Here is a 27,102-nt window from a genome sequence, read left to right as displayed (position 1 = left end):
ATGGGCACATGCAAGAGGAAGGCATGTGCTTTGGGAAGCAAGCCTGAAGTCTTCAAAAGCTAACGTCTGCTATAGTGACATGCTATAGTGACATGCTACAGTGTCGTATGCTACAGTACCGTATGCTACAGTGTTGTATGTTACAGTGCCAGATGCTACAGTGTCGTATGCTACAGTACCAAGCTACCAAATTGGTGGAGTCGATGTGAAGTTGCTGAAAAGGGGCTATTCACGCAAATCAAATTTAACTCTACAACTGGGATGCTTTGGACTGTAGATACAACGTCGACATGGACTCACTTGGGCTATTTTGACAACTACAAAGTTTTAGTAGGCATAATGTGATATCAATTTGAGTATTATGCTCAATTTTTATAGTACGTTACATTAGAGTGCAAAGTCTATTTCCTTTCATTGAAGGAAGACAATGACAATTTCCTAATTATTGTATTTTCTTTTCTATTTTTAATAAAAAAACTATCCCTAGGCGCTTGCCTAGCGGATTGAAAAAAAATAAAGAGAACGTCAGTTTGTTTCCTTTATTCCTGATCTTCCAAAACTACGCAAAGATCTGATTCATGCGGCGTCATAATGCATAGGCAACCTACATAGGGTTCGATCGAATCATTTTTTTAAACTGTTAAAAGAAAAGGAACAAAAAAAAGAGAAAAAAAAGAAAAGAGAAAAAAAGAGAGGTGAAATCGTGAGATGTGAGATATGAGAGAATGAAAGGGGATGATGAAAAAACAAAAAGAGAAATGAAGGAAAATGGGCAAGCCAACAAGTGCTAGAAAAGCAAAGAAAAGAGAGGTTGAAATGAACAAATTGGGATGATGTCAACTGGCCTTTGTACCCTCGAAGTCATTTTAGAACCGATAACTGTGGCTAGGTGCATTGCACATAAAGTGAGATTATCTTATGTTAAATTCCCTAACGCTAACGTGATGGCTTCATTTTGTTATATTCATAGCAGAAGGTTGGTTGGTTTGTGGTTTTTAAAGTGGTAACTCTTCTCTACAACACAAAGTCACAAGGCAATGGCAAACAACAACAGAACTGAGTTGGTTGATACCGGTGCCCGAAAGCAATTGGTTGAACAGGATAATGGGTTGGCTGAAGAGGTAATGATGTTGAGACAACACATGGCGGACATGTATCAGGCTTGAATGACTGGGAAGGCACCACCCCCGCCACCTCTTAGCTTCCTAAATGCTACCCTTACCCAAATACCGGTCACAGTGCCAGATAATCCCCCAATTCTCCAGATTCACCCGCTTACCATGGCTTTCCCAACCACCCTAGTAGCTCTGTCACTCGTCTTCCAATTACCTTTCCCAAAAATTTCCCTCCTGTCTTATCCACCATCCCCAACAATGAATACCCACTCAAAGCTCACGATGCCCAATATTACCCCTCAGAGGCTGCCCACAAGGTTCCCAACTCATACAAGCAGGGTCCGCGGGATGGGTCTCATGTTGTAAATGAAGAGTTCACAGGAAGAAAAGGGCGAGATGGGATACCCAGGAGGCTGAAAGGCATAGAATAGTCTTCAATGGACAAGCAAGGAACGGGAGACCAGGGTAGCATGTCTTATAAAGAATTGTCTATGTCCCCCGACGTTCATCTGCCTGCGAGGTTTAAAGAGCCAAAGTTTAACTTGTATGATGGGTGTGGGGATCCGGTAGCCCATTTGAGGGATTATTGCAATAAAATGAGAAGTGTTGGCGATAAAGATGATTTGTTGATGGCGCACTTCAGTGAGAGCCTTACTGGGGCAGCATTGGAATGGCATAATCGTCAAGATATTGGTAAGTGGCCTACATTGGGTGACATGGCTCAAGATTTTGTTTGATACTTTCAATACAGATCAGGTGTTACCCCAGACCGCCCCTCCCTATCTATAATGGAAAAGAAGCCGGAGGAAAGCTTTAGAGAATTTGGACTCAGATGGAGGGAGCAGGCTGCTCGAGTCAATACCCCGACTGGGGAAGAAGAAATGGTTGAGCTCTTCCTAAAAGCCCAGGGGGCCACCTACTTCAGTCATTTGATCCCGGCCTTGGGAAAGCCTTTCAATGATGTGTTAAAAATGGGGGAGATGGTAGAAGAGGGAATCAAATCAGGTAAAATCATGAGTTGTTCGAAATACATTCAAAACATCCCAGTAAGCTTGGGTGGAAGAAAGAGAAACAGAAAAGATGATCCAATGGGCTTTCCCAATCAACACTTCCAGCCTCGACATCGTCCCCGGGGATATCCTGATGCACCATATGATCCTCCCCAATTCCACTTCTCTCCACGGAACTCCCAAAATCGCACATTACTCTCTCAGTACCCAGCTCCACAAAATGCCTATCCACCCCCACGAGCCTATAGAAAACCCCCTGGATCAGGTTTTCAGCCCAATCAAGCATTTAAGAATGAGAGGTTGCCGAAAAAAGAAAAGGCTTTCACCCCATTGGGAGTGTCATACGCCAGTTTGTTCCAAAAGTTGAAGCAATTGGACATATTGAAGCCGATCCAGATAAAAATGCCAAACCCTCTGTCAAAGAAGTTTGATTTTTCTCAAAGATGCGCATATTGCTCAGATGCCCTGAGGCATGACATAGAGAAGTGTTGGAATCTGAAGAAAGCAATTCAGAAGCTTATTGATGCAGGTGACATTGTCATGCAAAATCCAGATGCAGTAGACACTAGCCAAAGTCCATCGCCTGCTCGCAATGAGACGCATATGGTGAGTATGATTTGTTTTGAAAAGGAATATGAAAATTCTTCTAAGATCCTCGAAGGTCCACGCGCTACAAAGTTTTCAGTTCTATTAGAGGCTGATCTTAAGAATGAGCCAGCAAAGGGAATCCAAAAGCAATTTGTTAAGAACAATGTGATGGAAGTTTGTGAAGGTCCTAGTAATGTTGATGCAGAATGCAGTGGCTAAGATGCTGAGCTTGGCAATTGGAAAGACGCTCATGTCTTGGTTAGCCAGGGGAGTTTTGGTGGTTTATTTTGTTGTCATTTATGTTGTCCGGGTTATTTCAGGGTTGTAATCCAGATATTGTCTTGTGACTCAAACCCTTATGTCCTCTTATTTTGCCTAGTTTGTTTAGTCCAGTAGCCTGCTTAGTGTTTTCTAGGTTTGTTCTAGGTTTGTAACCCCAGTCTAGTTTGTCTATTTTGTTGTCCAAACCCTTTCACCATCTGTCTAATGCAAGTTTCTGTTTTCTGTTATTTCCAGTCATTTTTGTTTAGTTATTTTTTCCTTTTATAGTCCTTTTCCTGTTGACTCTAGTGATGTGACATGCATGCATAATTCTCAGTCGGGTTTTAAAAGTCGGTTTAATCACGAAGCATGAAAGTTTAACAACTACAGGGGCATCAAATTATTAAGTCATACCATGAAAGTTTGGGAGAGAGTGGTAGAAATGAGAGTGCGAAGGACGGTGTCTATTTCAGACAACCAGTTCGGGTTCATGCCGGGACGATCTACCACAGAAGCTATCCACCTTATTAGGAGGATGGTGGAACAGTACAGAGATAAGAAGAAGGATCTCCACATGGTGTTTATTGATCTGGAGAAAGCGTACGATAAGGTTCCTAGGAAGGTCTTCTGGAGCTGCTTAGAGGATAAAGGGGTCCCGAGTAACTATATTAGGGTGATTAAAGACATGTATGAGGGAGCTAAGACTCGGGTTAGGACAGTAGGAGGCGACTCTGAACAGTTTCCAGTTATTACGGGGTTGCACCAAGGGTCTGCGCTCAGCCCATTCCTATTTGCCCTGGTAATGGATGCACTGACTCATCATATTCAAGGGGAGGTTCCATGGTGCATGCTATTTGCTGATGACATTATTCTAATTGACGAGACAAGAGGCGGCGTCAACGAGAGGCTAGAGATTTGGAGACATGCTCTTGAGTCGAAAGGTTTCAAGTTGAGTAGGACGAAGACGGAATACCTCGAGTGCAAATTTGGAGTTGAGCCGACGGAAGCGGGAGTTAAAGTGAGGCTTGACTCTCAAGTCATTCCCAAGAGAGGTAGTTTCAAGTACCTTGGATCGGTTATGCAGGGGATCGGGGAGATTGACGAGGATGTCACACACCGTATAGGGGTGGGGTGGATGAAGTGGAGGTTAGCGTCGGGAGTCTTGTGTGACAAGAAAGTGCCACCGTTACTAAAAGGTAAGTTTTATAGAGCAGTGGTTAGGCCTGCCATGTTGTATGGAACTGAATGTTGGCCGGTAAAGAACTCACACATCCAGAAGATGAAAGTAGCAGAGATGAGGATGTTGAGGTGGATGTGCGGGCATACAAGGATGGATAAGATTAGGAATGAAGATATTCGAGAGAAGGTGGGTGTGGCCCCCATGGAGGACAAGATGCGAGAAGTAAGACTCAGATGGTTCGGGCACATTCAGAGGAGGAGCACTGATGCACCGGTGAGGAGGTGTGAGCGACTGGCTGTAGTGGGCATGCGGAGAGGTAGAGGAAGACCTAAGAAGTATTGGGGAGAGGTGATCAGACAGGACATGGAGCGACTTAGGATTACTGAGGACATGGCCCTTGATAGGGAATTATGGAGGTCGAGCATTAAGGTTGTAGGTTAGGGAAGAGTGTGAATATTTCTACAGCGCAATAGAGGGTGACTATCCAGTTAGGAGTTAGACTAGGAATGCCATTGGTCGTCTATTGATGCAGGGCTTTCCCTTCTAGGTGTACTATACCAGCCATCTATTTCGTATTTCGTATTTTGTATACTGTAGTCCATATTTCGTATCTTTTATATATTGTTGTTGTTATTGTTGTTATTTTTATTACGCATTTCTATGGTACTAATATATCATCTCCTATTGCTTTTTTGAGCCGAGGGTCTCCTGGAAACAGCCTCTCTACCCTTCGGGGTAGGGGTAAGGTCTGCGTACATATTACCCTCCCCAGACCCCACTTGTGGGATTATACTGGGTCGTTGTTGTTGTTGTTGTTGTTTAATCACGAAGCAATGAAACAATGTTGAAGATGTAAGGACATTTGAGGGAAATAAGTAAAGGCATTTTGAGTTCACTTCAAGCCCGAATTGTGTGAAATTGGGGTAGATAGAACATAAAGAACTCCTATTGAAATGCATCCTGCCGCATCAATTTGAAGATAAAAGCAAGTTTGCCCCAAATTTGTAGGGGGCCGTTCACGGTAATGAGAGTGAGAGTGTTGTCCAATGGTGCTTTGTATATAACAAATGTAGAAGGCGAATGTGTAAGGTACAGTCATCAAGTCTGGCGCAACCAAAAGATGTTATGAATGTTTTCCTTGATTTGTTTAATTGTGTTGTTTGTACTTGGCAGGTTTTGAAGGTTGGAATGACGAAGACATTTTGTTCTGCTATCTAAACACTTTATCTCTCGTCACCCCTTTTGAGCCTTATTTATTTTCTTTCATACCCCTCTTTCGGAATCAGTAGCGAATATCATAAACACAAACATGATAGATAAGAAAAGGAAGAAAGAAAGAGATAAAGAAAGAAAAGGAAAGATAAAGAAAGAAAGAAAAAGAAAAAAAAAGAAAAAAAGGAAAGAGAAAAGAAAAAGAAAAAGAGAAAAGAAGAAAAAGAAAAAAGAGGAAAAGAAGAAAGAATAAACAACAAAACAACAAAAAGATAAAAAGGAAGAAAGAAAAGAAAAGAAAAGAAGAAAAAGAAAAGAAAAATCACAACAACAGAGCAATTCCTATGTCATGAACTACGTTTGACCTGATTCCTTTTAAGGATACGTAGGCAGCCTCATAGTTCGGTCTCATCAAACAAAAATCCAAAAGTCCCCAAGCAAGAAACTGGGGCAGAAGTTGTGGTTGTTGCAAGAAACCTGATTCTGAAAGTTGTAATTTTGAACCCATGTGAATTGTTTTGAGCCTTTGATATCCTTTCTTTCTAATCCCATCCAAACGCCCACATTACGGTCCAAAGAAAGACCTTCCGATCAGTCTTCGAGAGATGCCAAGTCAACCAAGGAGAGGTAATTCATATCAGGGGCAGCACTCTGGTCCAAGCAGAAAAATAATGAAAATGAGAGAGTCTTATTGGTGAAAACCCTCGCGGGCACCGTAAGGCGACGGTAAGTTGACAGAAAGAACAAAATGAGAGAGGCTTGATGGTGAAAACCCTTCGGGCACTACAAGTCGAATAAAGATTGTGAATCAGATCGGATAATTGGAGCATTGAAGCCTAGTTTCACGGTTTAGGGGTGTAACAGGAGTTGAACATCAGACTTGCCCAACAGAATAGGCCACAGGTGCATGTCATGGTCATTAGAGTTGGTATCCACATCTGATAGGTTTCTACTTTGTAGTTTTCTTGTTAGGAACCATTTCTTTCCTTTTTCCTTTACTCTATTCCTTTTGTCTTGTTTATTTCCTCTTTCTGAGTCGGTTTTGTCAGAACAAGTGAGAAATGACTTCAAAATTTGCCGCCAGCTTTCCAATTGCACAAAATGGGATCTGGCCAGCACATCAAAGTGGCATAAGTTAGGAAAGAACAACAAGCGCACTAAGTTGCTAACAATCAACATGCTTTGGAGCCCATGAGCAATACAAAGGTTTGGTATATTTCAATTCGTGAACAGTGCAACAGATAGAGGATGTTGGGTGAACGGGTCAAAGGTATTCTCTGTGATGAGATCAGCAAAGAAAGTGGTTAACCAGTGACAAGCGAGGTTTTCCAAGTAGAAATCAAAGTTATCGTGACAAGTGAGAAAACAATAGACTTCAAGGCCAAGGCCAGAGATTGAAATCAGGAAAGAACAGTATGTGCACTAAGTGGATGGAAATTAACGTGCTTTGGAATTCATGATAAACACAAAGGTGCAGTACACGTCAACACAAGAGCACGATATAACAGATGGAGGGTGTTAGGTGGACGGATCAAAGGTATTTTCGGTGAAACACAAAGGTTGGTAAATGTCAGTTCATGAGCAATGCATTAGATAAAGGGAATTGGGTCTGAACGGAGAAGGGGTATTTTCTATGACAAGGACGGCAGAGAAAGTGGCTAGTCCATAAGCAAGCAAGGTCCTCCAGGGGAAATCAGTTATCATGAGAAGTGAAGGAGCAATCGCCCTCAAAGTCAAGGCCACAAACCAACCACCACATTTTAAACTGACAAAATATTTCTTTGATTAAAACAGGGGCAGGAGATTTCGGTTGTTTCGGAGAAACCCTCCGTGGAGAAAGGCAGTCACCAAACAGGTTTGATTTTTGATTTTCAGGACCCTCCTGGAAAGTGGGACCTAGTTTAAATGTTCAAAAATAGCATAATCTAGCATAAATGTATCCCAAAAGAATATAAGTTAGCTTAGAAGTTTGCATGTTCGAGATAGGATTCAATTAGGAGTTTTCAGGACCCTCCTGGATAATGGGACTTAGCTTTAAGATTTCGATTAGATGACAACATTTAGCGTAAAGTCTGTTGTAGGGTAGTATAATTCAGCCATAAAAGTTGTCACTCTTAAGATAAGATTGGACTTTTGATTTTCAGGACCCTCCTGGATAATGGGGAGTAGTTTAAAGATCCTCTTAGATAGTAAAATTTAGCAGAAGTCACACTTGTAGAAGATATAACTTAGATTTTAAATCGTCGTTTAGTTAAGAGTTGTCACGACCCCCCTGAATAATGGGACCTAGCTTTCAAATCCTGAGTAATACTTGGTAATATGGTTTAGTTTTACAATCACATCTGTCCCCAACCACCAAACTGGGGCAGAAAATTTTCTTTGTTTTGTCTATTTGAAGTCAGGATCCCGCCTGGAGAGTAGGGAGCACTTTCAAGTTGAAGTCAGGAGCCCGCCTGGAAAGCAGGGAATACTTTCCAGCGCAGCAGTCAGGAGCCCGCCTGGAGAACAAGGGAGTACAATTTAAAGTTTTAGTTTTCAAATTCTTTGCTTTGTTTATTTTGAAGTCAGGAGCCCGCCTGGAGAGCAGGGAATACATTTTAAGTTGAGGTCAGGAGCCCGCCTGAAGAGCAAAGAATACTTTCAAGCGCAGCAGTCAGGAACCCGCCTAGAGAACAAGGGAGTACAATTTAAAGTTTTAGTTTTCAAATTGTTTGCTTTGTTTTGAAGTCAGGAGCTCGCCTAGAGAGCAGGGAATACATTTCAAGTTGAAGTCAGGAGCCCGCCTGGAGAGCAGGGAATACTTTCAAGCGCAGCAGTCAGGAGCCCGCCTGGAGAACAAGGGAGTACAATTTAAATTTTAGCTTTCAAATTCTTTGTTTTGTCTATGTTGAAGTCAGGAGCCCGCCTGGAGAGCAGGGAATACTTTCAAGTCAGCAGTCAGGAGCCCGCCTGGAGAACAAGGGAATACAATATAAGTTTTAGTTTTCAAAATTCTTTGTTTTGTCTATTTTGAAGTCAGGAGCCCACCTGGAGAGCAGGGAATACTTTCAAATGCAGCAGTCAGGAGTCCGCCTGGAGAGCAGGGAACACATTTCAAGTTGAAGTCAGGAGCCCGCCTGGAGAGCAGGGAATACATTTCAAGTTAGCAGTCAGGGGCCCCGCCTTGAGAATAGGTTCAGTTTTTACTTCAGACAAGCTTAGTTTATAGTTTTCCTAGTCTATTCTTTAGTTTAATTTCATCATTGCATCAATAGTACAAGTGGTTTACAATTTTTCTAACAACTCACAAATCTTCCTAGTGCAAACTGGGGCAGAAAAAATTTCTTTGTTTTGTCGGTTTTGTTGTAATCAGGCGCCCACCTAGAGAACAAGGGGAGACAATTCAAGTTTCTAGGGAAAGCAGTGTCGAAGGAAAACAACTCGAGTTTCAAGGGAAAGCAGTTTCGAAGGAAGACAGTTCAAGTTTCAGGGGAAAATGGTTCAAGGTGCAAGAGAAAACAATGTCAAGTAACAAGTGAAGACGGTTCAAGTTCAACAATCAGGTGCCTACCTGGAAAAAGGGGAAATCAATACAGAATGCAATTCAGAAGTTGATGAAGGATGTGAGTTGCTCAAGACATGGCCGAGGTCACAAGCACTGCATGCCCGGTTTTGATCCGAAAAGCTGAAGAAGGATGAACTAGCACCTGCAACTAGCTAGCGTCAAAGTTCAAATCTAAAGTCTGCATGAAGAACCACTCAAGACTCAAGATCAAGCTTCAGAAGACTTATAGATAGGAATCTTGTAACTCGTAGTTGACAGGCTTAGCTAGTCTTTTTCATTTCTTTTGATTTTGATGTAATAACAGGACCGCGGACTGGAACCTCGGCGGAACGTCACCTCGACCGGCTCTTCACCTCGGCATACTCCATCATCTCACTCACCTCTGAACTACATGTGGCCTGATTTCTTTATAGCCAAGGATATGTAGGCAGCTCAGATACCAGAGCTCGGTCACATTCCCCTTTTCTCTTAGTTTTAGTCTCTCCAAATAAGGGTCGGGTCAAAAACCTGTCTAGTCAGTCTTTGTCTGAAAACTATGTACGTTTCCAGTCAAAGAGGGGCAGCTGTAGACATGTGATTTTTGACCCTCCCCAGATTTTTTATATATTAGCGTAAAATATTTAATTTAGGCATAATATAGATATTTTAAGTAATTTTGACTCCTTTACTTTATTTTATTACAAGAAAATAAAAAATCACAAAAATAGGTTCATTAATGTTTTGTAGTCATTTTCAATCTAAAAAAAAGTCTTAAAAAAATATATACAACAATAGTATCGTATTTTTATTTTAATATGATATTTGAAAATACCAAAAATAGATTTGTTTTAATGGTTAGTTTTATTTTAATAATTATTTGAATAGTAGGATTAATTAACAAATGGGCCCGTATTTTTAATCTCGTTCGCAACAAAAGAATAGAGTTTGGGCTCGAGCAACCCATCTTTAGGCCTAATTTTGGACTTAGCCCATAATTGCCAAGCCCATAATTCTTAGGCTTATACCCCTTAACCTAAAACCCTACCAAAAAAACCTAGACTATAAAATAAAAGAAAAAGCAAAAAAGCAAAAAGAGGCTGGGAACAAAAGAAGGCAGTTGCGCATGATAATAACGAAGAAGGCTGGAAAACGCAGCTGCACAGAGAACGATACAAGCACCCTCCCCGCATCTTCTTCTTCATCGAACGACCCCTCCCCCCACGTAGCTTTCATCATCTTCTTCGCTGGAACGATAGAAGAAAACCCTAGGAGCCTGAAGAAGAAGCAGCGACACCACCCAGCTTCGCCGGAAATCCGGTGACCTCACTCACCTCACCCCTCTCGTTACGTTACTGCCTCACCGGCAAATGACAACACAAACCAGCGACCAAACAACTTAAACCAGCCGATGTTCGTCGGAAACCAGAGGCACGACGTCACCGGTGACAACCATTGAAGCCGGCGAACACACGCACACACACAGTCACGCACAAGAACGGAGTGAGGGAGCGAGCGTAAGGCAGCTGAAATTTCGGAGTCGTTTGTAAGTTTGAGTCGTGTAGAAAGTTGCCGCGTTCCGTTCATACGTCAAGGTGAGGCGAGTTTCGGGTCCGGAGAGGTCGTAAATTTGTCGAGGTTAACGTTCGTAGCTCCGGTGCTGGTTCTGTTTACTTTTGGTCAGTTTTCTTGCCTCTGATTATTCTGTTCACAAGTATTATTCATGATTTTAATGCATCGTTTGATCAATTTTCTTCTTTGGAATAGTTAGTTTATTTGCTTCAATTTAATGATGATCTTGAACTTCCATAGATGTGTTTTTGAGCTTCTGTCATTTTCTGCTCTGGGAGGCATCCCTTGATGTGATATTTTCATTGTATAATTGACGCTTCTGCTTGAATAAGTTTATCAGGGAACTTTGTGGATAGTCTGCTACTAGGATATGTTTCGTTTCTTTGTAGAAAGCACTTTGTTGGTTGTTAAGTGTTTCATATTTTCGTTTCTTATGGAAAATTTATAATCCCAAATATCTATATGAGATGATTAACACATCAACGCATAAGGTTAATTTGCCATAAAATGAAAAGTTTCTGATAATGTGTTTATGTTAATATTTATGTGTTTATGGAAATTAGTGCGCACTATTTATGTGTTGTATAATCTTGTAAAATGAAAAGTTCACCGTGTGGATTAATTCAAAGGTGAGCCATTTGGGTTATTGGACATAAAACTAAAATTAGTGTTTTTTTGCTTTTAAGGATATTTGTTTGGTTTTGATTGTATACGAGCGGTTTGGTTTGCTAAATTCTAGCAGAACGTTAATAAGTCGTTAAGTTCTCTTTTGGGTGAATATGACCGTGTTTGCTGGAAATTCATGGAAGTTGAAAGTCACATTTTTCTCTCACACACTATATTTATGATCTATGGCCTTCCTATAATCTCAAAGTTTCGGGAGAATAATTAATTGCGCTAGTTGCTTTATGCGCGTTCTTTTAATAGTTTTACTTTCCTAAACTCGGGTGTGCATTTCATGTGACCCTACCATAATTTTGAATAATGATAGTAGAGGTGAACATGTTAAAACCCGGGGGTGCATTTCATGTGACCCGGTTCTAATTTCCAACAAGGTTAAATAGAGCGTGTCGTGAATCACGGGTGCATTTCATGTGGTGTGGCTTGCGGTATGTTTTAAATGACCTTGAATTAATTCTTTAAATAAGTAAAAGCGGTTTTCCAAAAGTTAGAAAAAAGGCACATAGGTTTAAAAGTATTTTAAAATCAGATAATTAGGCCTATTATAACAGTTGAGCGACCGTGCTAGAACCACGGAACTCGGGAATGCCTAACACCTTCTTCCGGGTTAACAGAATTCCTTACCCGAATTTCTGGTTCGCGGACTGTTAAACAGAGTCATATTTTCCTCAATTCAGGATTTCACTGGTGACTTGGGACACCATAAATCTCCCAAGCGGCGACTCTGAATCTTTCTAATAAATCCCGTTTCGGTTGTCCTTTAATTGGAAAAACTCTCTTTACCTTTACACCCTTCCGGAGGTGTAGGTGACAAAAGGAGGTGTGACAATAGTGACTCATGCGCGGCTTTTGAGTCATGGCATTTAATGCTCTAATGGACTGACGTCATGGTAGTAACTATCGAATAGGCGAGAATTCAAGACCATTTCTTACCATTTTCATTCTAAGATACGCGGGGACTATCTGTATACGGCTAAAATCGGAGTGCCCGATTGTATGATCATTATGATATCCCCCAGCCCGTTTTTGGAAGGCTCGAGGCCAGGTTCGAGGCTCTACCCCGAGGGTTTCCAATATGCTCGACCTCGGGGCAGAGTAAATCAGTGGCTATGATGAACGAGTGGGAGATTCCCAAGGCACGTGACTAAAGCTAACCAAGCCTATTAGGCTAGTACAAGCCCGTACCGTGGCATTAAATGGTTGTGCCAGTCATATATCTTTGTAATGAATGCATTTGTACTATGTTGGGATACCCTCTCATATATAAAGGGGATCTTTGTCATTTTGTAAAACACAAGAATATCACCCACAACATTCAATACAAGAACATTTTATGCTCTCTATCTTAAACATATTCTCTTGATTTCACTTCTTACATTTATTGCTTACATTTATTGTGTTCTATTTATTGTTCTTCATTTAGTGCTCGTTATTGACCATAAAGAGCCTTCATCAAGCTCTCAAAACTATTAGTCCTTCATCGGCTGTCCTTAACTTAGTATCCAGCTCGACCTCGAGGTCCCGTATAGTCAGGCTCGAGGCCCTGATTCTCAGCAACTCGGTTTGCTTAAACACACTAATTGCAAGTTCTTATCTTATTTTTCTAGTCTCATACTTAGCATCTATTACCTAACAACTAGCATAAAAACATATCACGTATTTTTAGAACCACAAAATCAAATCTAATTGTAATTACCATTTTCAAGGTAAACAGATCTATATTCAGTTAAAAATTGTCAAAAGATCACTGTAATCCCCTACATATCTATACTATCCAAGAATTTTTGGTGAATTGCGGAGTTTTTATACAAAAAATAAGATTTTAGTGAATTTTGGCTGGAGCAGCTGAATAAAAATAAGATTTTGTATTTATGAAAGTCCATTAATCATCTTTCAGATTTTTAACTCTTTCCTGTCAAATTAACATTTTCAGTATTAAAAAACAGTCAATTATATATGACTGATAGCCAATGCAAGAATCATAATTTTGTGAGAAAAGCAGCAAATTCACGATAGTATTAGTCAAAAGTACCTCACCCGCAACCGCATCAAGTTTTTAAAAAATGTTTACACCCGCCCGCACCTGCATAAGCCTAAACCCACCCCACCCCGCATAAGCGTAAACCCGCCCCGACCCATTGCCATTCCTAAATTTATGGAACACCTACCTAAAATGGAATGTGAAATAGCATGTTAGCTTTATTTATACCCTTTATCCAGATAATTATGAGATACTCCAATCATCAAACTTACTCTCAAAATAGGATATTGTCACAAATAAAGAACAGCTATTACTCTAACAGACTAAACATACTATTATTAAAGTTGACTTAGAGCTTTCATGCGATAATTGGATGCAATTATGGCTAAATAAGGCCACTAGCATCAGTTGCTTGTTTAAAGAAGAAATCTGGGGCCCAATTACAACCAACCTGAGTTGCTGTGTAGATCTCATCTACACCAGAAACATTACAGGAAAATGTTGCTCAGAATAAAGAGGAAAATGCAGCTCCTATGGTCAGAGCCAGCGGCCCAAAAGATCTACAAAGTGAAGCTGAACCGGAACTTCCCGGAGCAGGTGCTGGAGCAACCACGTTGGTCCCTGCAGCAGTACTTGGTGTACCTGCTGTCGCGCTTGGTGATACAGCAGTCGGGGAAAGAGCTGCAACAAAAAACATTAAAAAGTTTAAAAAAATAAAAAATCTCATCTACTTGGTAAAACTAGTAGAACTTCATTGTAACACAATCCATTTGACTCTTCTTAATTCTTGAGTTGCAAAATTATACAGCAGTTCACTATGGATATAAACATTCTAAATTCAAGTGAGAAGGCAAGAGATGATCCAACCTTGAGAAGAGAGAAAAGGCAAACTTGTATCCTAGAAATGGTTAGAAGGACATATTGAGAATCTATTGATGTTCTGTTCACACAAAAAAAGTGGGAGGAGATGTTATCGCAAGTTGAGAGAACAGATGTATACCAACTAAGAATCCACTATCCTGAAAGGTCACATCGTTGCAACCCAAACGCGAGATCATTTTCCAGGATAAGCAAGTTTGAAATGTAAAGTAACATACTTTCATCGCATTGTGTAGGCTTCACAACAACAAAAGTTAAAAAGAAAAGTGAAACAAGAAAGTTGAAAGGAATCATCTGCCATGATGGCAACTGAGACGTACTTCCTATAACCTCTGGAAATATAGCATATATTAATCCCAAAAGATTACAATTAGTTATGTCCTCAAGAAAAACTTTCCCACTCCTGCAGTCAAAGCCTAAAGGATTGCTCATATGTCAATGCAATATAAATGTGCGTCATTCAAAACATCCAGGTTAATCATGGTGCATTAAATGATTCAAAATGGAACCTTGTGAAGAAGCAGTAAAACACTATTTATTCAAGTTATCCATACAGAATACACTTCCTGAAAAATAAGCAAAATTTCCCCTCTAGTTCTACTACAAGATTAACAAAAACTCCCAAATCAAAACTTCATTTATTAAAAAAAAATTCATTCTTAAATTTCTTACTCTAGTATTATCCCAACTATCTTGTTCAATACAAAGTGTTTTCAACAGACAAATTAATCAACTTCCAACTTCAAGCCAAAGTTGTCAAATCGACCATGGAACAAAAAAGGATATCGGATTTAGACCTAAGAAAAAATCTTGAATTTAGCCAATGAACTAGTGCAAAACCAATCTTCAACTGAATGGACTAATGTGAAAATATTTAGGGTTGGGTCCATTTTAACATACCAATCAACTTTGTATGAACTGTATACACACGAAATTTAGGCCCCTCGGAACTTAAAAAGAGAAAAATTAGCGCATATCACCTTAAACTTACACTCGAAGCAAAAAAGAAAAAAAGAGAAAAGGAATCTCTTTTGGATAAATTGAATACTTACCATGTATACATCTAGAGGGTCTATTGGAAACAGCCTCTCTATCCTCACAAGGTAGGGGTAAGGTCTGCGTACACACTACCCTCCCCAGACCCCACGGTGTGGAATAATACCGGATATGTTGTTGTTGTTGTTTATACATCTAGAGGTCAAGCCCTACGAATCTGAAATATAAAGTGTATCATAAAAAAGATTATTTCTTCACTCATGTTCGCAAATATTGAGGACTTAGTGTGGCATTTAATCTTGTTCAAGCACATTGCAATTTTCTATTTAGCCAAAGAAGCAGACCGCAAATGCAAGTAGAGAAACGAAATTAAAATCAGAAAAGAAGCTTAAACTGTACATACCAGGTGCAGCTCCAGAGCCAATACTCACTGTGAAAACACAAAGGAAATTATTCAATTAAAATATCAACCCAAATCTCGAAATGAATTGCAAACACTACTCTAATTTTAAGTTTAAAATTTGGTTATTCATTAAGCAAAAAGCTGTTAACGGCCTCTTAAAAGCAATTAGTCAACAGAGACGCCAAAAATTCGAATCCCAAAAAAAGAAACTAGAATGTATAGAAGATAACAGAAGAGATACAGGAGGAAAACATAAATGTGTCTCGCTCCTGAAGCATAAAATAAGGAAAATATTTTACTTAATGAAATCATTGTTTGGTTACTTTGAATTTTGGTACTACAGTATATATTTTCTTCCAGGGTGAGCCTTGGCGTGACTGTTAAGTTGTTGCCATGTGACCATGAGGTCACGGGTTCGAGCCGTGAAAACAGACTCCTGCGGAAACAGGTAAGGTTGCGTACAATAGACCCTTGTGGTCCGGTCCTTCCCCGGATCCCACGCATAGCGGTAACTTAGTGCACCGGACTGCCTTTAGTATATATTTTCTTCATTTTCCACTAAAATTAAATAACTTGTTGTCTTTAACAAATATTCCAGACTGCTATTTCATATAAAATGTTCAATCAACAATTAGACATTGTTGTTGTCAACCTTCAATATGCAAGAATTTGATAAAAACATGTATATTTATATCCAACACTACTATTAATTGTATGGATATTATTTTTATGCCCAAACCAAATAAGGGAAAATAACTCAGAATAATGATTTTGTAAAAGTGATGTATAAACATTTTTTCCGTACAAAATGAGAACCATAAATAACTGCAGATGCTAGATAAAACACATTCTCAGAATCTGAGAGACAACAGAAAAAGAGAGACGGGGAGATAGATAGAATATGGGGAAAGAAATAAAATCACAGAGCAAGTGAGAAATCACCATAACAAAACAAATATATTATGCATGTGAATGTGATTAAGAAAGAAAGAGATCATAGATGGGGCAAGCCGATAACTTACAACCACAATTGGTAACAGAAGGAGCAGAGACATGGCAAGCGGAAGGCAAGGATAAGGCCTTTGTGACATTAAGAGCAACACCCAACTGAGCACTGTTCTTGAATCCTTCACAGAGACAGTCAGCGTCTGTTTTCAACACCATTTTCAGTCCAGAACAACAAGTACCCGCTGGTTTCTTCTCCGTACTGCCGTTGGTTATGAAAGACAAACAGTCGGCCAAGTTGAGTACCAGGTTGTTACAATCTGCTGCTGGAGCAGGGGCCGATTGGTGTGCTGCTGACGTGAAACTGAAAGTGAAAATCCAGAATGAAACAAGGCATAATAGAGCCGTAACTGAGTTGAACCCACAAGCCATTTTTGTTCGTGAATTGTAAGGAAATGGGAAAGGTTTCGAGTTGATGTGTTGTGGAGAAAAGAGTGTCAGTGTAGTGATATATAAAGTGGAGAAGATGGGAAAGGGCGGGGCGAATTTAAGAAAGAGAATGGTTGCTTTTTTCCGGACTCGAGTCTCGTAGGAGTGGGCGGAAAGAAAGTTACGATGTGACACGTTGCGATAATTACTACTTCCTCTTCGCACTCATCACTGTAAAATTCTTTCACTATCAAACAAAATTAAATACCACTAAGGGATTTTACTTTTTTAAGCATGATCTTAATTGATCGGGGAGAGTTGCTCCGATGGTCAGCACCTTGTACTTACAAATCCAAAATTGTGAGATCGAGTTATCAAAGGAGCAATAGCTTCAACAAAATAGGAGAATTAAACGGGAGAAAAATTTGTAAAGTCCTATCGTCCAGTTCAATCTATTGTCCACCCTGATATTCTTATTATTGATTTGACCGCTTCATCCTTAATTTGAATTTGAGCAATTTCTTGACTTTTAATTAGAAATTTGCGTTAAAGCTTCAAAATGGAAAATTTTGCCCAGAGTGCTTAGTCCCTTATTAGCCTACCAAACGCAAATTCAAGTTTAAACTTGCCTTTAAATTGTTCATGTGTTAACTATCAACTAGGCCATCGAGAAATATTAGAGGTAATTGAATTCCTAAAGGGATTAGCTTAGGAGTAAAGATTTATTTCAGGATACTAAATAATTTTGTCATTATATTTATTTCAGGATGCTCAAAAAAATATATTTACTAAATAATTATATTTATTTCAGGATGCTCAAATTGAATTCTGATATAAAATGGTGTGATCTAAATAATTCCATGATTAGTTATATCAAAATCAAGAATTTAAGCAAATCTTTAATTCCACATCTTATCTTAAGATTGTTATTTTTATCCCTTCCAACAAACCGGCGCCTACTCTTTCGGCTAATGATTTCGTTCTTGTCAGATATTATACAGCGTAAAGTTTTAAATTTGATTAATACTGGTCAACCTAAGTAGTGTGGGACAGATACTGGTCAACCTAAGTAGTTATGAACCACTGTCCATTTGTAATCTTATTATAAGTATTTGGATGAAAAGAGTTGAAAATCCAATTGTGTTTCTAATATGAACAATTATGTCTTGTTATTGGTGCTACATCCTTTACAGTCTGAACAGTGGTTTTGGATTATGACCTGAATAATCAAAATAAGATTTTCTTTATCGACAACTGCAAAAAGATAGGAACATATAATCGTTTTAGTTTATGTGATATACTTTTCTTATTAGTGTGTTCCATAAAAAAGGACACATTTTATATTTAAAAATAATTTAATTTTATACTTTTAATTTTACTTATTTTTTTCTTAATAAAATTTTTTTGACACAAATATTATGTAACTTTTATAGGCATATAAATATTATAATATATTTAAAATTATACGTTTAGTAGTCATTTTTAACTATGTATCGAGTCAAACTGCGTCATAATGAAACGGAGGGATTAAATCTTTTACGTTCTTTATCATACTATATTATAAGCATGAAGATCAAAAGTTGAATGTGAAAAAATAAGATAATCTTATACTACTATTGAACTTTTATGCCCTTAAAAGTTATTTTAATAATACCTTCAATATTAATAACAAAAGTTAGTTTTGTAACATTAAATTTGACTTGGGGATTAACAAAGAATTTAGTAAGGTCCATGTATCTAAATTCTTCACTTTACAAAGTTAAGCTTTTTAATTTCAGTGTATAATAATTTTTTTTAGCTGAGATTTACCGTTCTTAAAAAATCAAATAATTTTTTTGAGCTAATATATTATCTTCTCCTTTTATTTTTCTTAGCTTAAATATTTAGATTATTATATTAAAAATAATTTCTAAGTGCAATCTTTTTCTTATAAATACAATCATGATTCAAAGCGCTTTACCAATTATGTACCATGCGATATAATTTTTTATTAATTATATGGGATAGACGCGCAATGCGCGTTGATAATAGGTGAATTTAACTATAATTAGGCTATAAATAACTACATTTTTGCATAGTTTGGATGATAAAAGTGATAACAAAATGCTCTTATTACTGTTTTTCATGCTTTGCAGGTTATATATGACCAGAAAAGGCTATGGAGTACTTTTGGGATCAAATATGGAAAAAAGAGGCCGATCGTAAAATTCTGTCAAGTAAACCACACGAAACAGCTCAAGTCAGAACCGAAAGAGGACTGTCGCGGTTCCACCGCGACCGCGGCAGAACCGCAGTAGAAGATGGTTACAGACAAAGTGAGAATCAGAGAGCATGTTTGGACGCGGTTTGATCGCGACCGCGGCAGAACCGCGGCGGAGGAGGAGAACTTCAGGGACTAAAGTGCAAAACACGGGATTTTTTGCCCAAAACCCTATTTTAAACACTAGACTTCGCCCAAGAGTGGCATGTATTGATTTTGGAGAGTATTTTGGCAAGGAAAAACAATTGTGAGAGATCACCCAAAACATCTTTCTTCTTTTCTTTGATTTTTCTTGCAAGTTTTATGATGAATATTGTTTTAGTTTATTTACCCATAGTTATGAGTAGCTAAATCCTTTGTCTAGGGTTTTGATGGAACCTATTGGGGGATGAACTTCTTGTTTATGTGAATACAAATTGCTAGTCTCAATCTTTATTTGTTCAACTTTGTGCATGTTGTAGTTAATTGACAGGATCCTCAATTAGCTGTGCCTATTTAGTGTGCATAACTCGGGAGACAGTGCATATTTAGGTTATTGTTGAACAACACCACTCCCAAAGTATAAGAGGGATCTATAACTGCGGGTTTAAAGGCGGGATTAGGGATAACGAAGCCTTGAGTGCGATTTAAAGTGAACCGTGTTAATTGGAGCTAGCTAGTGTATCTCGGGAGAGTGCATTGAGTATATTACTGTGATTACTCGGGAGAGATTTACGGTAAGATGAGCGTTCATGATTGATAGAGAGGTGTTGGTCAATTTGTATGAAGCATAAACAGAAGGGATTCCATCAATAGGGGAAGTCATTACCTTAGCGTTTTCTCATTATTGTTTACAACCTTAGCATCCTTAGTTTACAGCTGTTTATTTACTTGCAATTTTAGTTATTAAAGACACCATCAACTGTGATTCAAACATTTGGGGAAATTGGTTCTCAAGAGTTTAGTGGGTCTAAAGATAGTGATTGATAGGTTAACTCTCTGTGGATTCGACTCTGGGCAGAATACTCAGGTTATATTTGCAACGTCCGCAGGGTCCTTTTTATAAGGCATAGTTGGGCGTGATCAAATTTTGCCGCTGTTGCCGGGGAGTTAACGGAATTATCAATTACCATTGATAGAAATACAAAAATTCTTAGTATAGTCAGTTTTCTCTACACCAAATTTTTGATTGAAATTTTTGACGGTTGTTGACGTGGTTGCACAGGTGTATGCCTAGAATCTCTACGAGGACTGGAGAACTACTTGAAGGACTCTCAGACCCCGAGAAAACATTATGGATATTGAACCGTGCCAACAAAAGACTTCAACAACCTCATCAAACACACAAACTCGAAATTGACATGGGTGACGTAGACAACGTCAACGGAAACGTCAGAGATATGGCACCTCCTATGCCTGAGGCTGCACTATATGACTGGGCACAACCCACAACTGACAATCTGGCCACTGCCATTGTTGTGCCCGCGATACAAGCTGAATCATTCCAGATTACGAACAACATGCTACACTTGCTGCAAAACAAGGGACTATTTTCTGGGACACCAGCCGAAGATCCTCAGCAGCACTTGAAGAACTTCCTATCAATTTGCAAAACTCAAAGGCAACCTAACGTAACTCCGAAAGCAATCAGGTTGTTATTATTTCCATTCTCGGTGATAGGAGCTGCTCAGGTCTGGCTAAACTCACTCCCCATAAACTCTATAGAAACTTGGGATGAGTTAGTCAAGCAATTTCACATCAAGTTCCACCCGCCCAACAAAATAGCTTAACAAATTGATGAGATCGTGAGCTTTAAACAGAAACCAATGGAGACACTACATGAGACATGGAGCCGGTTTAAAGGAATGTTGGTTATATGTACACACCATGGTATTCCAGATCAGATGTTGGGACAACTGTTTTACATGGGACTGTCAGATAACATGAAGAAAATTGTAGATGCCTCAGCTGGTGGGGCATTTTTGAGCAAAACTTGGAGAGAAGGTCAGAGTCTGCTTGACAAAATGGCTCAGAATTCGGGGTGGACAACGAGGAATGAACCTATCACTCCAGTGGTGCACTCAGTGCCTTTTGACCCATCAAATTCCATGGCTGAAAATGTGGCGACCCTCTTGACACGGATGAGCATACTCACCAAAAAGGTGGAGGAATCAGGGCAGAAACAGCAAGTGCACATTGTAGATACTACCAATGGGGGCTTGTGCACATCTTGCATTAGTCAGCTAGTTGGTAATCCTTGGAATGCAAAACATGATCATCATCATCAGCACCCTGAAGACATGAACTATGTGTCAAACTATAGAGGCCAAAGACAGGGAAATCAGAACTGGGGTCAGCAAACTCAGCAGCCATACAGACCACCTCAGCCACAGTACAACGCTAGAAGCATGGGAGGTATGAGACCGCCCAACAATATGGCACCTTATCCAAGGTCACATGGGTACAACAATCAGCAGCAAGGGTATCCCCCACCTCAGCAACAACATGGTGGAAGGCAAGAAGATGGGTTCATGAGACTTGAAGCAATGATGCAGCAGGTTATTGGGTCCAATGCAAAAATAAATGAAAGAGTAGATGCACATGACGCATCAATCAAAAATATTGAAGTGCAATTGGGCCAAATTTCAATGTCTCTGAACAATCGTCCTCAGGGGACATTACCTGCAGACACCCAGATTAATCCAAAAGATCAGGGCCCAAAGCAGCTGATGGCGGTGAGTCTCCGTAATGGAAGAGATCTAGATGTAGAACAAGAGAGAGCTCGAGAAAATATACATTCTGAGACATTCATTCCAGTGCCCATTGAGCTGGATGAGTCTATGATACTGACAGAGGTGACAGTCCAGCCTGCTCAGGAAGAAAAGAACATTCAGCAGGAGACCAAGAAAGCAGCTGAGCCAGTAGTTGAAATAGTAGATGATAAACAGAAGTCTCAAGTGATTGGGAAGAATAGACCTCCTGCACCCTTTCCACAGAGGTTGGCCAAGCATCAAAAGGAGGAGCAGTATAAAAAGTTCTTTGAAATACTCAAACAAATCTAGGTAAATATTCCATTGATTGAAACTTTAAAGGAGATGCCTGGGTACGCAAAAATGATGAAGGACTTGATGTCCCGGAAATTTAATTTTCAAGACTTGGCTACGGTTACACTTACTCAGACCTGTAGTGCAGTGGTGATGAGACCTATTGCTGAAAAGTTGTCTGATCCAGGTAGCTTTACAATTCCATGCACTATTGGGAATTTCGCCTTTGCTAAGGCGCTCTGTGATTTAGGGGCCAGCATTAATCTTATGCCCCTGGCTATTTATAAGAGGTTGGGCATTGGGAGATCTAGATCCACCTCCATGTTGTTGCAGCTGCCTGACAGGACTGTGAAGCGTCCATTCGGTATCCTTGATGATGTGCTTATTCAGGTGGGGAAATTTGTGTTCCCTGCAAATTTTGTGATCTTGGATTGCAAAGTGGATAAAGAGATTCCTATAATCTTAGGAAGACCATTCTTGGCCACGGGGAGAGCTCTGATTGACTGTGAGACTAGGGAGCTCAAAATCAGACTCAATGATGAGGAAATAACATTCAATGTGCAGAAGTCTATGAGGCAACCAAGCGAGTTCGCCAATTGCTCTCTTATTGATGATGTGGATGTAATTGTAGAGTCTGATGATGAGGTGTTGACAATTGAGGACCCCCTTGCTGCATGTTTGATGAACTTAGATGAAGCGAATGGTGAGGATTTGGCGGAATGGGTGTTTGTATTGGAAGGTAGAGTGTTTTGGGAGAGAAATCTAGAGTTTGAGCCCTTGCACTTAGAAAAGAGAGAAACTCCTCCAGCTAAGCCATCCATTGAAGAACCACCAAAGCTGGAGTTAAAGCCAATGCCAGCCCACCTCAGGTATGAATTTCTGGGACCTGACTCCACATTACCTGTTATTATATCATCTAGTTTGTTAGATGTGCAGGTTCAAAAACTTTTACAGGTACTAAAGGAGTGCAAAACTGCCATGGGGTGGACTATGGCAGACATCAGGGGGATCATCCCTGCCTACTGCATGCACAAGATTCTGCTGGAAGAGGGGCACAAACCTTCTAGGGAACATCAGAGGAGGTTGAACCCCAACATGAAGGAAGTGGTGAAGAAGGAGGTGATAAAGTGGTTGGATGCGGGAATTATTTTCCCAATCTCTGAAAGCAGCTGGGTGAGCCCAGTGCAATGTGTTCCTAAAAAGGGTGGCATGACGGTTGTGACAAATGACAACAATGAATTGATCTCAACAAGAACCGTCACAGGTTGGAGAATTTGTATGGACTATCGAAAGTTGAATCTAGCCACCCGGAAAGACCACTTCCCACTTCCCTTCATTGATCAGATGTTGGATAGATTGGCAGGGAGGTCACACTTCTATTTTCTGGATGGGTATTCAGGGTACAATCAGATCTCCATTGCACCGGAGGACAGAGAGAAGATCTCCTTCGCATGCCCGTATGACATTTATGCCTTTAGACGGATGCCCTTTGGTCTATGCAACGCACCTGCCATATTCCAACGATGCATGATGGCCATATTCACTGACATGGTTGAGGACATAATAGAGGTGTTCATGGATGACTTCTCAGTGGTGGGGAATTCATTTGATGAGTGCCTGATAAATCTGACGTGTGTGCTGAAATGGTGCATCGAGACTAACTTGGTTCTGAACTGGGAGAAGTGACATTTCATGGTACAAGAAGGCATAGTCTTGGGGCACCAGGTGTCAAGCAAGGGAATAGAGGTGGATCGCGCGAAAGTTTATGTAATAGCAAAGCTGCCTCCACCAACTTCAGTCAAAGCCATCAGAAGCTTCCTTGGACATGCCGGTTTTTACCGGAGGTTCATAAAAGACTTCTCCAAAATCGCCAATCCTCTCTATAAGTTGTTAGAAAAAGATCACCATTTTTGTTTTCTGATGATTGCAGGGTAGCATTTGAGGGGTTGAAAAAGAGACTGGTCACAACACTCATCATTGTTGCCCCCAACTGGGAGCAACCGTTCGAACTAATGTGTGATGCTAGTGACTATGCAGTGGGAGAAGTGTTGGGCCAGCAGAAAGACAAACTGATGCACCCAATCTACTATGCTAGTAGAACGCTGAGTGGAGCCCAGTTGAACTACACTGTGACTGAAAAGGAGATGTTGGCTGTAGTGTTCGCGTTTGACAAGTTCCAATCCTACCTGATAGGGTCCAAGGTAATTATATATACTGACCATGCAGCTCTCAGGTACTTAATAGAAAAGAAAGAATCTAAGCCATGCATGATTCGTTGGGTGTTGCTATTGCAAGAGTTTGATCTTGAGATTCGTGACCGTAAGGGCACTGAGAATCAAGTCGATGATCATCTATCACGACTTGAGGGAGCTGAAAATGTAGTTAAGGTTGAGGAAATACTGGAAACTTTTCTAGACGAGCAGTTGCTCGCCACCACTCATCAGGAAGCGCCATAGTATGCAGACTTTGCTAATTACCTGGCCAGTGGTATAGTTCCTCACGACCTTTCATCGGTCCAAAGGAAAAGATTTTTTCGTGAAAGCCGTCAGTATTACTAGGATGAACCTTATCTGTTTAGAATATGCCTTGATAATATGATCCGGAGATGCGTCCCCGAGATAGAGCAATTTTCTGTTTTGTAGGCTTGTCACGCATCGACATATGGTGGACACTTTGGAGGGGTTAGGACAACGGCAAAGGTGCTAGAGGCTGGATTCTTCTGGCCGATAGTGTTTAAAGATGCGCACCTATGGGTGAAGGGCTACAATGAATGTCAACGGACCGGGAACATTTCCCAACGCCACGACCCATGAACCCAATTCAAGAGGTGGAAGTGTTTAACATCTGGGGGATTGACTTCATGGGTCCCTTCGTCAGCTCCTATGGCAATAAGTACATTATTGTTGATGTAGACTATGTGTCCAAATGGGTGGAAGCTACAGCGTTACCCACCAATGATGCAAAAGTGGTGGTGGGATTTCTAAAGAAGAACATATTCACCCGCTTTGGGACACCATGAGCAATTATCAGTGATGGAGGCACTCATTTCTGCAACATGGCCTTTGAAAAGTTGATTGCTAAGTACGATGTGCGCCACAAGGTGGCTACTCCTTACCACCCGCAAAATAGTGGACAGGTTGAAGTGTCCAACAAAGAAATCAAGAGTGTGTTAACCAAAACTGTGAACGCCACAAGAACTGATTGGGCGAGGAAGCTAGATGATGCACTCTGGGCTTACAGAACTGCCTTCAAAACTCCAATTAGTATGTCACCATACAAGTTGGTATTTGGGAAGGCCTGCCACCTGCCAATGGAACTTGAACATAAAGCGTAGTGGACATTAAAACAGCTAAACTTAGACATGGAAGCTGCGGGCACGTCAAAAGTCACTGAATTGCATGAGCTCGAGGAGTTCAGATATCTTGCTTTTGAGAGCACAAAATTGTACAAGGAGAGAATGAAGAGGCTGCACGACCAGAACATTGTTGAGAGAAATTTCAAACCCGGGGACATGGTATTGCTATACAACTCAAGACTATGTCTGTTCCCAGGTAAACTTAAGTCACGATGGTCTAAACCATTTCGAGTAGTTGAAGTTTTCCCTTCAGGAGTAGTTGAGATTGCCACAGAGAATGACTCTCGTACATTCAGAGTCAATGGTCAAAGATTGAAGCCATATGTGGGCATGAGCGAGAAAAAGGAAGTGTCTGGGCTGCACCTGACTGAACCACAGAGGTCAAGCGAGCCTTAAATGCGCACATCCTGCGTCGTGCCACGACGTTAAATCAGGCCCACATGCGTGGGAGGCAACCCACGAAATTGTTGTAAGTGTAACACATTATATGAAAAAAAGAAAAAAAAATCAGACAACTGCCCAGACCGCGGTTCCACTGCGACCGCGGTCAAACCGCGATCAGAGACCCCCTCTGAACTTCGTTCACTGCATTTCCACCTCGACCGCGGTAGAACCGCGGTGGGAACCCCTCTCTGAACTTCGTCTACCGCGGTTCAACCGCGATCGCGGCAGACCCCGTCGGGCCCAAGTATGCAGAATTTTTTTAATTCACCCCCCCTCCCTTCTAATTCACCTAACCCTGCACCCACCCCAACACAATTATTCCCCCTCCCTATTCAGAAACAGAACGCCCCCCCCCCCCCCCCAAAAAAAAAATAAAACCTAAATCCTCTTTTCTCTTTCTCTCTCAAATCCCTCCCTCACTCCCAAAAACCGTCATTGTTATCTTCTCCACACCTCCTCTCACCACTACCCACCCCTTCCAACCTTAATCAAGTAAGTGTTCTCTTCTTTTTGATTCTATTTCTTCTTCTAATTAGTGTAATTTAGTCTAAACTAGTTTAGTTAAACCCTAGGTAGGAATAATGTAGATTTTCTTTCAATTTTTGCTTTTTCTCTGTTTTTATTGTTGTATTTGCTTCTTGTGGATTTGTGTTGGTGCTAAAATGGTTGGGTCTTTCTTGTACTTCAATTGTGGGGGTTGTTTAGATGATTTGGAGGCCTAGAAATAATTTTTGCGGTGTAGTTTGGTAGAGGTCCCTTTTTGGCCTAAAATTTAGGGCTTGTGGTGCTATTTTGAGGCATTTTATGCCTATCCTAGGTTGTGGTGGTGTTGTATTTGGTGAATGGTGGTGTTATATTTAACGTGAATCACTTGAGGGAGTAAGTGTGGGGTGTTGTATGCCAGAATTTGTAAGAAAGTTGTGGGGCCATTGTGGAGGTTGTAACCTGGAACACCTCACTAGTTGGGGGTTTGGCATAGTGTATGAATGGAATAAATGAGGGATATTATTTGGTGCCATCGGGTGGTGAAGTATGAGTAACCATCCGGCTAGCACATGTAGGATATATTTGATGGTTCTCTTGTATTCTTTGTGTCACACCTCCTTTTTTCTAAAACTAAATTATAAAAGTACTTAAATTATTATTAAGAACTAAATTAAGTTATAAAAGCGCAAATTAACTCCCAATAACAATTAACGCACAATTAAGTAATAATTAAGCATAAAATTGTATATTTGGACATTAAAT

At 40.3% G+C, this 27,102-nt stretch overlaps 1 protein-coding gene across 1 annotated transcript; it reads right to left on the bottom strand.

Annotated features, from left to right (window-relative positions):
* Window positions 1-13,430: 13,430 nt before the first annotated feature.
* On the bottom strand, window positions 13,431-16,918 carry LOC104211390 (non-specific lipid transfer protein GPI-anchored 11-like). Its single transcript, XM_009760439.2, has 3 exons — window positions 16,421-16,918; window positions 15,399-15,425; window positions 13,431-13,801 (listed from the first exon to the last, which is right to left on the bottom strand). The coding sequence occupies exons 1-3, from the start codon at window positions 16,773-16,775 to the stop codon at window positions 13,626-13,628; spliced, it is 558 nt and encodes a 185-aa protein (XP_009758741.1). The 5' UTR covers window positions 16,776-16,918; the 3' UTR covers window positions 13,431-13,625.
* Window positions 16,919-27,102: the final 10,184 nt, after the last annotated feature.

Source organism: Nicotiana sylvestris, chromosome 7 (assembly GCF_000393655.2).
Source record: "Nicotiana sylvestris chromosome 7, ASM39365v2, whole genome shotgun sequence".
NCBI classification, from domain to species: Eukaryota; Viridiplantae; Streptophyta; class Magnoliopsida; order Solanales; family Solanaceae; genus Nicotiana; species Nicotiana sylvestris.
This window is presented reverse-complemented; position numbering and strand designations above follow the sequence as displayed.

What these genes read in the sequence shown, in the direction of transcription:
- LOC104211390 (XM_009760439.2), bottom strand. Translation starts at nt 16,775, where the DNA reads ATGGCTTGTGGGTTCAACTCAGTTACGGCTCTATTATGCCTTGTTTCA. An exon ending in TTCTGTTACCAATTGTGGTT is followed by an intron (nt 15,426 to 16,420) that starts GTAAGTTATCGG and finishes GTGTTTTCACAG; the next exon opens with TGAGTATTGGCTCTGGAGCT. An exon ending in TGGCTCTGGAGCTGCACCTG is followed by an intron (nt 13,802 to 15,398) that starts GTATGTACAGTT and finishes TTTTTGTTGCAG; the next exon opens with CTCTTTCCCCGACTGCTGTA.